General features: G+C 30.8%; 1 protein-coding gene across 5 annotated transcripts; it reads left to right on the top strand.

The window, feature by feature from the left end:
- The first annotated feature begins 730 nt into the window (after window positions 1-730).
- LOC129800639 (syndecan) lies at window positions 731-17,430 on the top strand. 5 transcript variants are annotated; one of them, XR_008751642.1, is made up of 7 exons: window positions 731-902; window positions 1,039-1,216; window positions 10,309-10,425; window positions 10,492-10,651; window positions 11,234-11,437; window positions 11,504-12,137; window positions 16,663-17,430. XR_008751642.1 is itself a non-coding variant. In XM_055845172.1 (5 exons), exons 1-5 carry the CDS (start codon window positions 1,124-1,126, stop codon window positions 11,674-11,676), a joined length of 846 nt encoding a protein of 281 aa, XP_055701147.1. In that variant the 5' UTR covers window positions 731-1,123; the 3' UTR covers window positions 11,677-12,138. The 5 variants fall into 5 exon arrangements, 1 of the variants encoding a protein (XP_055701147.1); XR_008751640.1 differs by having other exon boundaries at window positions 10,492-10,750; XR_008751641.1 differs by having other exon boundaries at window positions 731-1,216.
- The last annotated feature ends 1,471 nt before the right edge of the window (window positions 17,431-18,901 follow it).

The raw sequence follows: 18,901 nt of genomic DNA, 5'->3' as shown, positions 1-18,901 counted from the left end.
TTGTGTTCCTTAACTTAAAATATAATTTGAACTGCAACAGATTACTACAAGAACAGTACTTTTTAGAGTTTTTCTTATCTTTTCAGCAACTACTTTTTTGTATATTTTGATAATAAAGTTTTTCTTATAAAGTGATAATAAAGAATTCTCCAATTATGCCTTTTTGATCTTCTTTAAAATGTTTATTCTAATTCTACAAAAAAATGTATTATATTTTCGAAACGTTGAACAAATTCAAAAAATCCTACAGTATAACGAAGCGGATATGTGTCATATTGTCTCCCAATCATCCAAATAACCAAGCGGGCACTGTAATTACTATTTATTTATTTTTACTATTACACACGGCTCTTCGTTATCCGGCACTTCGTTATCCGGGTGACAGCTGCCAAACGCTGGCGGTTGATGTATTCCAAACGATTTTTTTACGACACATGCAGGTTGTCCAGAGTGAAATAATGTGTTATTTTCATTTTTTCAAAGTTTTTGACACACAATCGTGCTACAATATGAAACACAAACACAACACAAAGAAAATTCTCTTGTTTTTCGACAGAAAACAAATTCCCACAGCAGAAAATAGAAAAAAAAACGTTGACCACATTCAAAAAACCAAAATGTCATTTTGTCCCCACGTCAGCCGGATAACGAAGAGTCGAGTGATTTTTTTAAGTTAAAAAAATAGTTGTTTTGTAGGGCAAATCTTTTGAATTGATTTCCGTATGTGGTTCTGTCAGAGGGTGACTGATTGGTCAGCCGGGTAAATGTGTCAAAATGAAAGTGTAGTTTCGTGTCTCAAAAAAATACTCAAGAATTTGCGTTAATAAACAAAAAATACAGGAGATAGGAAAGAAAAAATGCGTGGAAAATATATTTAAGTGGATGCAATTGAAGAAAAACTGGTAAAAATTGTGAAAATTGCAGTGGAATTGTATTTTTTAAGGAGGCAATCGTGAATGCCGTCATTTGTTATTTTATAGTACTGGAATCCTGCTGCCAGATTAATTTTCTATTTATTTTTTATTCACCTCCATTTAGAGATAAACCATTAAAATCTAATTTAAAGTGAAAATTTGAGGAAAAAGAAACGTTTGGTGTTTAGATTAAGAGCAATAGTTTATACATGTGGAGAGAAATGAGGCGAATAAATCAATGCTGGCTCATTCTAGCATTTCTATATGGCAGCACAATTTGTTTTGCTGCAGCAACAGAAAAGGTAAAAATTTCTTTTGTTTTTTTTTTCTTTACTCAGTGAACTGCGATGCACTTTATAAGATTTTCTTTTAAAAAAATTCCATTCTAAAATTACTGTGTCAATTGAATTTACTGCGGTATTGTAGGCGTATACTTTCAAATTTCATTAAGAATTTGCATTGTTCTGCATCTTTTTTTTTCTAAATTGGTCTACGTGCCCTTTGAATTAGTCAGATAATTAAATAATTAACCCCGTGGTATGGAAATTACTTTATTTTTTTAGTGCTCTCAATTGTCCCAAAAAAATGAAGCAAGTTGGATATTGTAAAAGAAGTTATGAGAATTGTAGCGACGGAAATCTTTTCCTATTACTTTTTAAATATAGATGTATGACTAAAATACTAACATCCGAATGAATTTATATACAAAACGATTTAGAGATCATTTTCAAAGAATCTGATTACTCACGAATGCGACGACGGCGACGGTAGGTGAAGTTGTTTTTTAACTTCCTCTGAATTCATTATCTACTAATGCACACGTACTATTCATAGTAAGTCGTGTTAATGTCTAATAAGAAATTATGATTTTGCATGAGTTAGTAACATTTTCCAGCGGGGACATTTTCTGTTTGAGAAATAGAAAAGTAATCATTTTCCTAAAGGTTTTCATGTTTCTATGCGGAATTAGTGAAAAGTTCTTTTACTGAATTCTCCGATATCTAGATCTCCATTATCTAGATGACAGCTGTCAAAAAAACTATCTTGACACATGTCATTTTCATCTCCAATCATCCGGATATTGAAAATTAGAGTACAGTAGACTCTCTCTCAAATGGGCATTTGGGGCGAATTGTCATCCGGTTTATCAATAGATTTGGGCGTCAAAGCCTTTGTAAATTCCACAAAAAGCGCTCAATTATAAATAATCACGATAAAATAAGAAGAACAGATATATCATCTATATCTATATCATTCTTTAAGTGAATCCATTATTATAGTTACGGGGCAGAAATTTGGGGATGTACAAAACAAAATATTATATATAAACTGCGTCGAACACAAAATAAAACAATAAAAATTATATTCAATTACGATAGACTTATAAGCAGTTCATTATTATATAAAGAACTAAGACTTCTAACATTACCTGATATAATAAAAGCCCAACATATTACTCAAATATTTAAAATGAAAAATAAATTAATACACTCACAAAACAATCTAGAAGAAGTTACACATAATAGACGTAGAAAAGGAGATATTACAAATATTAAACTTAAAACAACGAAATATGGACAAAAATCAATTAAATACAATTCAATTACACATTATAATAAATTAACTTCACAATTTAAAAAAGATGAAACATTGTACAATCAGAATATTAAACAAATTTTATTGGATATTCAAGAACGCTGAGGATGTATCTCGTACGGATTGGTCGTACTCAATTTAGAATTAAGTGAAAACTAAAATTTATATAGTCAGTTACAGAATGTATATTCTTTTGAGAGTCTACTGTAAAAGTTATAACAACTTTTAAACACTATTGGACCACTTATTGTACCATTCTTAAAAGAATATGACTGTTGAAAAAGATTTGAAACACCCATATAAAGTGTAATTGTCCTATATACGGATGATGCTACCAAAAATTGTTGACAAATTCCTTCTTCTTCTTTTATTTTATGTAAGGCTGTCGGACTCACTCGGGTCCATATAGTCAACTGACAAATTCCATTGACATATGTCATTTTCCCTTCAATCATCGAGATATCTCAAAATTGAGTGTATTGCAATTTATTAGAGAAAATCTAGCCAGAGTAATGCCCTAGACACACTTATGACTTAAGCCGAGAGACAGTTTAACGTAATTATAATTAAAATAATGATCAGATTACATTTCCATCATTTATCTGACTTACCCGTTTCACCGCGTAAGCCGAAAAACGGCTTAGTGGAAAGCTGATAGGAATTTAGTAGTGTCAGTAATTTAATATCTCTGAATAAATAGGGGTTTGTTTAATATTCTAAAGAAAACTACAACTCCCCATTGTCTAATTCTACCCTTAAGTTTCTCTTAACCTAAGTTATTAAATATTTTTCCAAGCAGATAAAAAATTATGCAATTTATTGAATTCTTTAAAATATCCCATTTAGATGAATCAGGTTTTATGAATACACCGAATGACAGCTGTCAAATTCTTGACAAATCTCGTTGACAGATGTTATTTTCACACTTTTGATCATCTGAATGTCGAACAGTTTGCCATTAAACGAAAAAAGTTTTCGTTTTGTTGCCCTGTAATATGCGATGGCTTTAAAACATGGCAAATTTATATGGGAGCTACCAGATGGAGCAGTCAGAGGGAAAATCTAAAAATATTTATTTTAAGCTCAAGTCATACATCGACTTTGTACCAAATTTCATTAAGATCGGTTAAGCTGTTTTCGAGTAATAATTTGTCAAAGTCGTGAATTTTCCGAAGGATATCGTTAATTTCCCAAGGACTGACAGTCCTTTTTGACTTTGGTCTCCGTAAATTTTAAGTCATATACCAACACCTACAAAATGGGCCTAGTCCCATCTCTGGCGAAGGGTTGGACCAGCTCCCATGCATTTCTGCCCATTGTCCTTTGAACAATATTTTCAAAAACGTAACGGAATTCATATGAAATTCACTTTCCCTAAATTAAGATAAATAAATTTAGAGGGTATATCAATGTAATTTATTGTGAAATAAATGGAATTTATTACAGAAGTTACTATAATACGATAATATTGAGAAAAGACCAAATATAAATGGTTCTACTTCATACTCCACGCAAAACTTTCCTGACTTAACCTCAAATTTTACATTCTGAATTCAACCGTCGTTCAAATTTGAGGAATTCGACTGAATTAAGATTAATAATACTTTCTAATCTGCAAGAATGGCAAAAAAGATAGCAAGTTTTTTATCATGCCTCTCTTTCGCGTTTAGCTTGAAAACTGACTGAATCACCGAATGGAAAATTCTCAAATTGCCTGTAAGATAGTTCAGAAAACAATTAATACGAACAGAATTATCTTACTGATCGTATTACTCCACTAAAGTGTACACTTTCCAACACAAATTATTTTCCTCTCTTGCCGACTTTTCTTACTGTTAGTATTAATCTTATATGTGACCACATGATGAGTGTATTGCAAATTATTATGCTTTTTAATAATTTTCCAAGCAAATATAAAATTCTTTATAATGGGCTCTTTAGGATAAATCGGATTTTATAATTGCAGTCAAGTTCCTCAAGTATGGACGACGATTGAATTTGAAATAACTTCAGAGAAACGTTGTACATAACCTAAATTGAGGTTATGTACAGCATATTTTGAGAGTCTGATTTATCCAGTACTTCCTCAGTATTGTCGTATTATAATAAACTCATCGACAAATCTCATTTGTTTAACAAGAAATTATTGTGATAAATGAGATAAATTGTCTGAAGTTATTTTTCTTAAATTAGGGTAAGTGCATTTTATATGGATTCCTTTACATTATAGAAAAAAAGTTGGCATTTGAGGATTAAGAAGTGCCACCTATAGGGTCTATCTATACGCCCCAATTGTTCATATTTTAGGAACTTGACTACACTCAATTTTCTAATATACGGATGACATCTGTCAAATAGTGTCATGTTTTACTGTCATTTACACATAAAAACGTTTAGATATCGGATAGTCAAATGTATTGCGAGAACTAAAACTTCGACAAGTGTTTTAACCCTTTAAAGACGAGATGGTCAAAAATTGGGGGTCAGAAAAAACCACTTTTTCTGTTTTTTAGAGCAAAACGTAACTCTAGAAGGCCGTAGGAAAACTTCGTTTTTGGGTCACCGGTGACCCAATCGTCCTTAAAGGATTTATGCATCTTAAATAGGCTTATAATAACAATTGTTAGCACTAGCTTCTCCTCCGGTTAAACGGTTAAACGCACTGTTGGTATTTGAATTTGACGTCATAGATGTCTCTCGGAGCGGCGCCGATTTCGCCTAAGAGCGTTCCTAGTGTTAGCCTGTGTGTTTCCCTTCCGGGAGGGGTATCGTAGAGAGGATTAGTACAGTAGACTCTCGCTAATTAGGCTCTTTTAAAATCGGGTTGCTTTTTAATTCGGGCGGCAGTTAAATTCGAAAAAAGTTTGTTGTCAGTTTTCAAGTTTTCGAATGAAGCAAACATCCTCAAATTTTCCATGTTTAGTCTTAATTATGATGTGATTTCGCACTATTAAAGGGTTTTCATGAAATTTCCAATAAATACAAGTCTGTAAGCTTAATATGTGCAATGTGCATGCAGTTGAACAAAAAATCGTTGCATTTCAAACAGTTTGACACAGTTTTGATAAAATTATTGCACTGTTCTAGGTGGAAATGTCAAAAAGACTAAAACAGAGGCGTGCAAGAACCGTTGAAACCGAATAAACGTCAAATGAAACATGTACGTCAATGGTCAAAACGCTAACTGAACAAACTTATTTTGACGTTTATTCGGTTTCAACGGTTCTTGCACACCTCTGGACTAAAAAGTTATTTTCCTGGGATTTTCAAGTATTAAAACCTGATAAAAAGAATCAATTTAATAATTTTTCATTTATCTCCAAGATTATTAAAATACAAACTTCTAAATTGGCATGTCCGGAATTCAAAAAACAAAACCTAAATCGTTCAATCTAATAAATTTATTAATTTAAATTTCATACAGGAGAATGTCAAACTAAATGTATTTTCGATAAATTCTATTCTTTCTCCAAATTTTAATTGCAATATTTATTTTTATTAGTTCAAATAGAAAATCGTATTTATGCTTATCATTTAGGTAGTTCAATTGTTTCCAAAAACAAATATGAGAGACCTACAAATTGAATTAGTGTAAGGCAGGTTATAAGAAACAAGAATTCTACAGAATAAATTACCTATTAGACTGTAGCTATGTATAGGAATGAGGGGAAGGTATAGGGCTCTGAATGAGTCAGCGCAGTACGGAGCTATTGATTTTTATATCTTCCTGCAGTTTCTTGCACATCTTGATTAAAAATAATATTGAAATGTGACATACCTACCTTACTAATGTTGAGTAAATTTGCAAATGTGGTGACATTGCTAAAAAGTAATTGCAACTGTCTTTTGGAAAAGTGCAAATTCTTGTAAAAGTTCAAAACAAAAAGTTAAGAAAAAGAAACTGAGTTTGCAAAGGCCTGGCATGGGAACTTGCTTCGAGTGAAGTGTTGCGAATTTAAAGAAATTTTTGCGTCTTTATCAGAAGTTGATTAAAAAATGGAATATGTTCATTGGTAGACAAGGTAACCCAGCTGCAATTAGCAGTGTCCTAGTTCTTGCAAATATTCAAAGGACAGTACTTAGTGCTATGTAGATATGCTACGTACATAGCATTTCTCAAGGTTCTTCTTGCAAAAAGTTTAATGATAATTTGGGAAGTTCTTCGCAAAAAATCCTGCTCTCTTATTTCTAAATGATTAATAAGAGTATTGCAACGCATTGGGCGTTTTTAACTTAATTTTAGAAATTCTTGTAGTAGTTCTAGAAACTATTATATACGGGCACATCATGTACACGCATGACGTATGTCCACTATGTCCATATTTTTTGGCCTATATACTGACCTTCCGAAAAAGCAATGAAATTGAATTATTATATAGACTGTGCAAAAAATGTACTATAATAATCGTGTGTAATGGGACTGACACAGAAGATTACATTTTTTAGACAAATTTGAATTTTACAACGATTGAAATGAGTCAACAGAGTTGAAATGAGTTGTAATTTCAAAGAATAACCGTTGGAGAAATGAGTTTTACAATGAAAATTTTACTACGATAATCGTTATGAATACTAAAGAATAAAAACGAGTTGAAATTTTTTTTGAATTTCCAAAATTAAAGGATATTGAAGAAATCTTCCATTGTGAAACAAATTGCTACGATTATCAAGTGTAATGGAAATAACACGATTAGCGTTTTAAATTAGTTTATAAATTAAAAAAAAACTGACAAGGAATCCCAAACGATTAACTTTTAATTACGATAATCGTTAGAAATATTACTACACTGAGAAAAAACGGGGGTGAGATTAACTTTTTTCCTCATAACTTTAACACTTTTTAGGTGTAAAAATATATCAACATTTTTTCATGTTAATTTTACACTTTTCAAGGGTAAAATTAACATAAAAAGGGTAACTTATATAATTCTTTATTAGCGTCCATTATGGACCTTTTAGAAAATACATTAGTTCTTACACTGACAACATCGGTATTTTTGTTTGACTCCAAACTTCACAAATATTCTAAGTTTCTTCTATACTACTCTTATTTCTTTTACAAGATCCTTGTGAAAAGGGTAACTTTAACCCCTAATACACCTAAAAAGCATAATATTTACACCGATTTCGGATCAATACTGTAGGGTAAAATTAACATTTCCGGAATGTTATTTTAACTTTTTCAGATTTCTTTCAGTGTCCGATAAATGTAATAATTCCGTTTACACATTCAGTAAAAACGAATTGAAAGTTCTTTAGTTGAATTTCTAAAATTAAAACAACAATCACAGTAATAGTCCACTGTGAAAGAAATTACTACGATTATCCTGTATAGTGGTACGGTAAATTGCGGGTGATTTTGTCTCCAGCAGGTGACATTAACACCCTTCTGTTCGTAAGCTTTTGGTTAATTGTAATGTTTAAGAAAGGTTCTCACCGATCAGACATGGTAGATTAGAAGATTGAATCGGTATAGACCATTCTTAAGTTCTAGAAGTAAAGAAAAGCTTACGAAAAGGAGAGTGTCAAAGTTACCCGTACTTACAGTACTAACACTATTATTGTAGTAGTATTTCGTATCGTAGAAACTATATTTCCTACGACAAAAACATCACTATGATAATCGTATTAATTTCAATATACACAATAAAGACGAGTTGGAATTTCTTTAGTTGCATCCCTGAAATTAAAACGATAATTGAGACGCTTAGAGCAGAAGTGGTCTCCTTTGTATGCATTTCCCTATTAAAACAGTCCACTTCTGCTCTAAGCGTCTCAATTGTAATATCATCCACCTTGAAATTACCACGCTTATCATAGTAAAATTACGAATAGTTCTTTTTACAACGATTATCATTTTGGTTCAGTTTCTTCTTTTTTCTTCGAATTAAATTAGAAAGCAGGAACTCATTTTTACTATGTTAACTAATTTCATAGGATAATCGTTGTAAAATTCAACTTTCCTGCGATAATTGTCGGAAAAATTACTACAAATATCATGTTAATTCCATTACATACGGTAATCGTATAAATTTCATCATATTCGATAATCGTAGTAACTTCTGTCACAGCAGATTTCTGCGATTATTATTTGAATTTTCAAAATTCAAATAATTTTGAAAATTTCAGCTAAAAAGGTCTCAGCTTAATTTTACTATGCAAGATTTTCTTTGTGACCATTACTACGATCATTGCAATGATTGCGTTATATACGATAATCGTAGTAATTTGTGTGTTCACAGTGAAAAATTACTGAATTGTCATTTTAATTGTGAGAAATCCAATAAAAAATACTCCCTCTGTCCCAAAAAAAGTCGTACATTCTTTCATATAAAATGTATTAGCAAAAGCAAGACTTTTTTCGGGACGGAGGGAGTATTAATTTGATTTCTTCTGTGATATAATCTTTTTAAATATCATTGATAAATTATTTATTATTATCAATTATTGTTATATTGAGAATCAAGGAGATAAACTCCCTCCGGATGCGTCAGAGGTGGTTATCCTTTCAGGATAGGCAAACACGAATATTTTTGCGTTGTAGCGTCAAAAGCTTTGGTAAAAATATTCGTGTTTTCCTATACTGAAAGGATAACCACCCCTGACGCACCCGGAGAGAGTTTATCTACTTGATTCTTAAGATACGTCTTACGTCAGTGCTATTTCAATTATTGTTATAATTCCACTACGTACGATAATCGTAATAATTCGTTTTACTTTAGGGAATTCACCTAAAAAAAACTACGCATAATTTTTCTTGTGTACGATAATCTTTCTAATTATTTCCACGATTGTTGTAATAATTCCATTACACGTGATAATCATAGTAATTCGTTTTACAACAGAGGATTTAATTAACACGGTTGTCGTTTTAATTTTGAAAATTCAAAAAAAACCCTACAAACATTTTTTCTATACACAATAGTCATTTGAATTATTACTACGATTGTTGTAATAATTCCATTACACATGATAATCATAGTAATTCGTTTTACAACAGAGAATTAACACGATTATAGTTTTAATCTTGAAAATTCAAGTAAAATCCTACTAACATTTCTTCTATACATAAGAGTCATTGCAATTATTACTACGATTGTTGTAATACATAATTCCATTGCACACGATAATCATAGTGATTCGCTTTACAACAGAAAATTAACACGATTATCGTTTTAATCTTGAAAATGCAAATAAAACACTATACACGATTTTTCTATGCACGATAGTCATTGCAATTATTACTGCGATTGCTGTAATACATAATTCCATTGCACACGATAATCATAGTAATTCTTTTTACAACAGAGAATTAACACGATTATCGTTTTAATCTTGAAAATGCAAATAAAACACTCTGTACACGTCTTTTCTATGCACGATAGTCATTGTAGTTATTACTACGATTGCTGGAATATTTCCATTACACGTGATAATCGTAGTAATTCGTTTTATTGCGAAATATTACAATTGTCGTTTTAATTCTAGAAATTCAACTAAAAAGCAACTAAACAACTAAACAACTCGATTTATCTATGTCCGTTTATCATTGTCATTGTTACTACGATTTTCATAATGATTCCGTTACACAATCATGGAAATTTGTTTTACAGCTGAAGATTACTATGTTTTTATCATTTGAATTAGAAAACAATCTCATCTCGATTTTTCTCTGTATGATAATCGTAGTAAATATTACTATGATTATCCTAATTTTACTATTACGCTAGATAATTGTGAAAGATCACCGAGAATATCTTGATAGAATAGTATTTGAAGATAAATATAATTTCCATAGGTCCCAGCTGATGCACAGTCAGGCTTAACGAGCAGTACAATAAGTAACAGTGGTACACCTAAAGATGAAATTTACATCGATGACGAAAGTCTCGAAGGATCTGGTGGACGTGGAGAGGTAGTTCAAATTAATTAGGTTGTGTAATTTGTAGGAATAGTCAATACTGAAAATTTGCTTTCACAGATTCGCGATGATCTAGAAAAAGAGCCTGATTATTCTGGATCAGGTCTTGGGCCGGATGATGAGGATTCAACATCAAATCGCCATCAATCAAATCTAAATACAAATAGGAATAACAAAGATAGACAGAGAGGTTCGTCATTGGATACTGAAAATGGTTCAGGTGATGGAGATGATGATCTTGATGTGGATTTGGATAAACATGAGGAGAACAGACCAAAACCATACTACCCCAACACAAGCGACGATGAAGACATTGATAGTCAGTGCATGGCTTGGTTTTATTTTATTTTATCATCATTTCATTATTTTTATTTATTTATTTTTTTATTTTCTTTTTGTCTTGATTTCGAGAAGCAAACGTTTTCTTAAAGCTACAATTGGGCTGATCTTTTTCTAATTGGCAGAGACTGATAAATATACCAAATAACATGCGATAAATGTTGCATAACATTTTACAGATAATTTTCACATATTTGTGCCAAAGAAAAAAAATTACTGAAGACATTATTTTTATTATGATTTACTCATGTGCTTTTTCTGTTCAATACATTCACACTTTGTTTCTTGTTGTTGCTGTTTTAGGCCCAAAAAGTGTTTTTTAGACAAGAAAAACAAAAATTAAGAAAACAAGAGCAATTCAAATCAAACACAAAATACTGAGGAATATTTATCTAAAAAGAGAGAATTTCGTGGAAGATTTATTATTTTTCTTTTAAAATAATGTCTTTTTAATCAAATACAGTTGATGATCCCAGAACCAACAGAAAGGACAAAAAAGTAAATACACACTTGGAGGAATCTGAAATTGATCTACACGAAATTGATCACAGTCACAGCACTGATCGTCCTCATTCAAGTAGTGAAAGCAATAACGAGGTATTCATTATGAATACAAAGCCAGAAGATCGAACAGCATCCTTCTTTGCTCAACCAGGAATACTAGCAGGTATTTTTCTTTTAAAAAAATTCCCCGCAAAAAAGAAACAAAATGCATGAATCGTTTCCCTTGCAGCTGTAATTGGAGGAGCTGTTGTGGGACTTCTATGTGCAATTCTTGTAGTAATGTTCATTGTTTACCGAATGAGGAAAAAGGATGAAGGTTCTTATGCCCTCGATGAGCCAAAGAGATCGCCCGCAGTGAACTCTTATGCTAAAAATTCCAATAATCGTGAGTTCTATGCATGAGACTACTAATCTTCTTATCATTTCATATTTTTCCTCTTCCATCGGAAGATTACGTTTTTTTTATTAAATGTAAAAATTCAGTTAATCTCAGTCATTTGCGATTATCTGAATAATGTTTTACAAGTAAATATACAGTAAGGGAAAAAAATGCAGTAATACCGATTATTACGAAAGTAAAATACGGAGCTTATTGAATCAAATTTTTTAAGTGTACACTATCGCGTATAGCAGAAAAATTATTTTTTGTTCTTATGTTAAATTCTTTTTTTTGTGAAAAATAATTTATTAATACCCAGCCATCACTTTTGCCGATCAGAGAAAATATAACCACTTAATTTGATGTGTTTAAATAAAAAGTCTCAAAGGGCGATCCTTTGGCTCAATGCTTAGGACAACCATCAATTCGTCTTGGATCATCGAGCAAAAGTTGATTTTGCAACACATCAAAAAACCCAAAAAACGTAAGTATAGACAAGGTTAAGGCAATTGAACTGCACAATTGGCAGCACTGATTTTTTTCAAAATGAGCAAGATGAACAAGTAGATCTTTATTAAAGAGTGGCTTCAGAAGCGACTTCTGCCTCTCAACCAAGCCTACGAGATATATCCCGGACTCTTTTGGCCTGATCTGAAGAGCAATTGTGATCGCCGTCACGCGTTTTATCGTACGATTTAACAGTACTTTTTATCATAGAAAACTTTCCGCCATATTGAAAATGTCAATCTTCGGTTTTGGCGCTAAGCGACAAAAAACGAAGTTGGCAGCCTTGAGTCGCTCAGTCATTTTATCAGTATGATATACTAGCATATGCTCGCGTCACGATAGATAAATGATTTTACTATTGAAAAAGGAACTTTTTCAATAAAAAATAAAATAATGTTGATTATTTTAATTATTTTACGTATACCGTGGAAGATATCTTATGTAATCGGAGTGATTATGGTAGTAATATTGCAAGCGATTTTTCATTGCAGAAAATTTATTTTACAACCGAAAATAGACTCTTACAACTATTATTTAAAAAAAACTCGTTAAAAATTTCTATTTGAATTCCCAAAAATAAAAGAATAGTTGTTGTATATTCAACTAAAAGGTTAAAAAAACGATAATAGTTTTAAAATTCAACTTTGTGCTAAAAATAAACTTTTTGTTACGAGAAGTGTTGGAATTATTACTAACTTGAGGAAAGGAAATAGAATGAAATCGCTAAACAGCTAAATTGCATAAAAGGGTGTCTTTTAACGCCCCTACTAGCAAATAAAAATTTAATTCACATCGTGGAGAATCGGTAATATTCGGACACCATTAGAGCGAAACTGAGCGTCATTTTTATCATACTATGATAAAGAACGTGACGGCGAGCACAATTGCTCTTCTGGTATCATGCCATTATGAGAAAGTCACCCTCGGGCCGTATCCTCAAATTTTCCGCGAAAATTTTACGCGAGTTTCTCTCCGTATTCACGAATATCGGCGAGAATCAGGCGAGATTTTCGTGTGGAACTCATTGTGGAAATCGCTTTTTGACATTCCACGCGCTGTTTTTGGTCGCAAAAAACTGAATAACTGAAGTAATTATAAATTCAATGAATGAATAAACAATTAAATAACATTGTTATACGCTTTGATTTATTCATCGCGACTCCTCTTCTCTTAAATGACTGCACCAGAATTTTTGCTAAGTTTCTCGTTTTAATATTTTACTACAGTACAAAAAAACACGTAAAAAAAACCCTTTGCATTTATACTAATTCAATTATAAATACGTATTTATACGTATAAAGATTTTCTCATTTTCTTGTGGTTTTGTATAAATTTTCTGAAAATTGTCAAATAATGCTAAAATGAATTTTTAGAGATTTTTGTAACAAAAAGCCAATTACCATTTAATTTTTCTTTTTTAAAGTAATTTGATAAGGATTATCTTCAATATTTTCTCATTTTCTTGTATTTTTTTGTGATTTTTCAAACCAATTTTCAAGCGACAAGGCATATTAAATGTTATGAAGGTTACGAGTTTTCGCCAATGAAAATTTTCTTAGTGGTTAATTAGGTATTGTTTTCGGATTTGACGAGTATTTTTGTAACGAGAACCTCAACAAATATTCATGATAGTTTTGCAATGTTTGATAATCATTTCGAACTTTCGCTATTTTAATGACAGTTTGAGGATTTTTTTTGATTTTTTTGATTTTTCGATTATTACAGAATTATTTCAGAATTCGGTTTTATCTGTATAAGAACACATATAAGAACCATATTCAATTTGAGAAAAATAGAAAGATCGCTGAAAATTTGAAATTTATAAGATACTGATATACATACAATCTCTCAAGAGTAAAATTCAAAATTGATATATGTTTTTCTCGGAAAGTTCTAGACATTATCCGTTTTATTTTCTATTTTACATGGAGTATTTGAAGGAATTTTCTCGAATAAAAACTTTATTAACCTAAAGAAAAGAGTTTCAAATATTGTAATTAGTTTTTCAATAGAGAAGTAACAATTTTTCTTAGATTGTATGTCGAATAAAAAAAAGATAATATAGATGCAAATTTCAAGAATCTCACTCAATATATTTTTTCCTAATTTAAGGAGGAACACGTAGGGGAAGTGCTTATAATTTTGGACAGTCTGCTTATAAGCATCGAAGTTCCAAGTTTGAAGTGCGATATTTTCTATACTAATTGACATTTCTTGTTACTCTCTTTTCAGAAGGGTTGTTTAGAAACTTAGCAAGCTATTTATCGTCTTTTTTTTATTAAAATTAGTTTTAATACGTTTAAAAATGAATTGATAAGTAGAGGTGACCTTGGCTCTTATTTTGGACAACTTGTTTATTAATTTGTCCAACTTGGCTGTAAATTTGGACAGCTAATCCGCCTCAACAGGATGCCCATTGTTCTTCATTTCATGAACCAATCTTACCAAGTCCTCTTCCTGTTCATGTAAGGGAAACGTAGAATGTCACAAGAAGCCCGGAAACTTTCCATATCATTCATTAAAGTGAGTTGACTTCGGTACTCCAAGTACGTGCGGATTCGCTCATTCCCTGACCTTTCCGGGAGCCTTTCAAGGCATTTTTCGCTACATCTCTTTCGTAGAGATGATGCTCCTTTGTTTCTCCAGGCATTTGTCCAACCTAGTCATCACAAAAGCTAAAACTTCACGAAATTTCGTGAGAAAAACACCTGTCCAAAATAAGAATCATCACCTTACTGGTGAATGTCTTAAAAAATTTCCCATTTTTCACACGAAAAATATAATTCACAAGGCAAATCTTACTTCAGGTCAAATGTACAAATCATCAGTAACGTGAATCAACACAATTTTCAATGAATATTCAATAATATCACTCAAAAAAGCGAAGAAACATTGTTAGTACTTCACCACAGCTAAATAAGACAGAAGTTAACACGAAGTTATGTCATATTTCTCGTAAGCAATTGCTCACACTGAATTTTCAACAAAGCAATTTCAACTCAAATCATATTCAAAATTTAACGTATTTAGTGTTAAAATCTTCCAAAAAGAACAAATATTTAGATAGAATTCATTATTCATCAAATATTGGAATAAAAATCCATCATTTTAATCAATTTATTTTTAGTGTCCAATGTTATCCTCAAAGTGTCCAAAATAAGAAACTGGACAAAATTATGAGCATTTCCCCTACATATAAAAAATAAAAAAAATATTTGTTTTGTTGCCTCTTGAGATCTAACAATTTCAACTTACTAAAAAAGACCTTTTTCTTGATAAACTTCCTGTAAATTATGCGATCTTTTTTCTCCGGTTTTAGTTAAAACAAAAATTAAGAATTTTAAAGAGTTCACGGCCAAGTAAACTGCTAAAAATCTGTTCAATTTCGTATTTATTAAGAATATAAATAGGTTATTCAAATATCTAATCATTAAATGACCACAACCGTTTTCTTATTTACGAGAGCTGAAATAAAATAAAACTAAAATAATAAACAATTTGGAAAATGATTGGTATCAAACTCAAAAAAATTAGACAAATAAAAACAGATATTAAAAAAAAGTTCGAAATGCCTGCCCAGTTTATTAAGAAAAAAACTTAATTGAAATTTATTATAAAAATACGGAAATTGTATTTATTAATTGAAATAATCATTTAAAAACCATTTCAAAACCTAAAAAACGTGATATTTTAATTTATTTGCTTTTTCTATGTAAATTAACCAAACTCTTATCGGGAATATTCGAGAATTCTCCATGGTTTTTGATGAGAAAATTTCCAATCGAAAATTTCGTGGATACCAAATAGGCGAGTTCCACACGGAGAGTTGGCTTTTCCCACAAAATCAAACTTTCGAATCTGGAGAAACAGTGGATGTTCCAACAAAACTCACTACTGTTTTAGATATCGTGCGGAAAACCCGGAAAACCCGATTGAGTAATTCAGAGGCGTGCAAGAACCGTTGAAACAAAAACGTCAAATAAACGTCAAATGAAACATGAACGTCAGTGGTCAAAACGTTACCAGAACAAACTTATTTTGACGGTTAGTCGGTTTCAACGGTTCTTGCACACCTCCTAATTGGCTTGATCGGATTGTTTGATGAGCTGAAAATGTGCCTTAACCCTTTAAGGACGAGAAGCTTTCCGCTGAGCGAAATTCAATGAAATCAAATTTCCCTCGATATTTCAGCCTAAATAAGAGACTTACGGTTAAAAAGAAATTTTCCCATCCTTAGGAGTCTTGGAAAACAATGGGTCATATATGACCCAATCGTCCTTAAAGGTAAAGAAGCACAAAATTTTCCAGACGACTAGTTTACTCGTTTGCTCCGTTATTTTTGAAGAATAAATAACTTGAACATATTTGTAATAATAAAAAAAAATATTTAGAGTATAGTCACTCGAAAACAACGTGCTGAAAAAAAGTTGCAGCTCAATTGCTTCCCTTCTTTTTTTTTAATATCCATTAAATCTTTTACAATGTAAAGATGTTTCTTTTAGGATAAAAGTACAACATTGGGAAATTAACTTGTCCAGGAGTTAAGGCATCCCTTTGTTCAATGGAAATCTCATACTATATCTTTATCCCAGTTAATTTTAGTATCATACTAATCTTTCTAAACGATATTCAATTCTTAAAGAAGAAGAAAAAAAATTAAAAAAAAAGAAAAACGAAAGCATGCAAACGTTGGGAGGGTTTGGAGTCACTAATACATACTCAATAAGAGTTGTAACTTATAATTTTTTTTTTCTACGTAAAAGAATATTTACTCAAAAAAAAAGAAGGAAAAATGACTGGTAAATTGAATAAAATGCTTCGATAAAAAAAGGTACATGAAAAAGGGTTACAATAAATATCGCAATGTTTGTAAATTAGGCATTAAAAAAAAACATTTATGATAAATAAGTTATATTTATATTGTATAGTAATTGTACAATAGAATCACTATCGATTTACGCACATGCTTCGAATATCTTTTTTCTTTTCAATTCTAATTGAATTTTTTTTAGGCTCCTGAAACAATGATGACATTAATTTTTTTTCTAAAGAATTCAAAATTAAATTTTCGAAGAAAGTAAGGAAAATGTCATCGAAAGAGATTTTTTCAAGGAATATCAAAAAGAAAATTAGAAAAATATCATAATTCCTAATTGTTTCCATCTCAAAATTGTCATTGGTGTTTAATGTTGTGTGTGCTGACCTACATACTTCGTAAATGACAATCGTATCAATAAAAATTATTACCAAATCTTTTGGCATAAGTCAAAGTTTCTCATTTGCAGCTCCCAAGTCCAGAGTTTTGGCAAAAAAAACGGTAGTTGGTCGATTCTGATCGATATCAAGAGCTATGAAAAGCCTACAACATGCTGATACCTTCAAAAAAATATAACTCCAAATATTTTTGTGTTTAAAAAAAAACATGAAAAATTGAAAAAATATCCAGTTGAAAGTTTAAAATCTAAAGGAATCTCCAAAAGAACAACCATTTTAGCAAAATAGCTTTTAATGGCTCCGGCACACCTTTTAGATCGGTAAAATTTCATGAAATCAAAATTCACATTCCTTTCTTTCTCACACTCTTTGCATATATCTATCTCATTCTTTCGAACTCCAAATTCGATTGAGCTAAATTGAATTTGGAGTGATGTTTAAAAGAAGAAGAAGAGTGCGAAAGAATGAGAAAGACATATGCAAACCGTATGAGACAGAAAGGAATTCGAATTTAGACTTCATGAAATTTTCCTGATCATAATAATCAAAATTCAGCAACGATTTAAAATTTTCTTATCTGGAGTTATGTACTTAGGAGCGCAATGCAATAACACAAAATGTGCTATTTTATTTGGTAGCTCTTTTGGTAGCTATTTTTTCCAACCCTCAGTAAATTATGTCCCTTGCAGAAGAAAATTTCAAATTTTTACACATGAAAATTAAAAAAAAAATTAGAGTGGATAAAGTAGTTGAAGTAGTTACTTTATCAAAGAAAAAAAGAAATATAGTAGGAAGAAAAATGTAAGTGAGATAACTATTTGAGCTTAGAGAAAAATATTTTTATTTTACTAATATATTATTTTTATGCTCACTTTACATTGCAACATGACATAGGCAAGCCCTATTGCATATAGTCTAACATTGATTTTATTATTATTATTTTTTTTTAATAGGAACTAGAATTTGTGCCATGTTTTATACTGCTCCTAGTTATATGAAAAAAAAAAATCAAAAGAAAAAAATATTACTATTATATTGCCTTTGACACAATAAGGAGAAAATAATGGCCATGCAAAATAAAGTTACATTGCAAATATGAAAAAAAAAGAGTTAATAAAATACTATAAAGTCATGGCAAAAGAAATCTTGCAAAATTTTATCCAAAAAAAAACACTTTATTGACACAAACATATTTGCTATCTGTGACTTGAAAATAAAAAAAAATGCAAGAGAAAAAAAATAATACTGCAAAAACTGGATACTTATGATTTCAAGTCTTTTTATACTATATATATATTTTTTTTAATTTATAGAAACTTGAAATATCACCTTCCATTCATACACTAATTTAGATGAGACAAAAAAATAGAATAAAACGTAAAACATATTAATAAACGTAATTAAATAATCTGGAATATAGAATAGTTATTTAAGTACTGTATTGTGGGGACAAAATCAGATGTAAATAAAGATTCTGTCAAAAATGAAATTAAAAATGGTTTTTTTGGCGGAGGCTGAGAGGAGTTT

Source organism: Phlebotomus papatasi, chromosome 2 (genome assembly GCF_024763615.1).
Source record: "Phlebotomus papatasi isolate M1 chromosome 2, Ppap_2.1, whole genome shotgun sequence".
Lineage (NCBI taxonomy): Eukaryota > Metazoa > Arthropoda > Insecta > Diptera > Psychodidae > Phlebotomus > Phlebotomus papatasi.
This window is presented reverse-complemented; position numbering and strand designations above follow the sequence as displayed.

Bases quoted from the DNA above. Each gene is read 5' to 3' on its own strand.
- LOC129800639 (XM_055845172.1), top strand. From the start codon at position 1,124: ATGTGGAGAGAAATGAGGCGAATAAATCAATGCTGGCTCATTCTAGCA. The intron at 10,426-10,491 runs GTAGTTCAAATT...TTGCTTTCACAG, and splicing joins GATCTGGTGGACGTGGAGAG to ATTCGCGATGATCTAGAAAA. The intron at 10,751-11,233 runs GTCAGTGCATGG...AATCAAATACAG, and splicing joins CGACGATGAAGACATTGATA to TTGATGATCCCAGAACCAAC.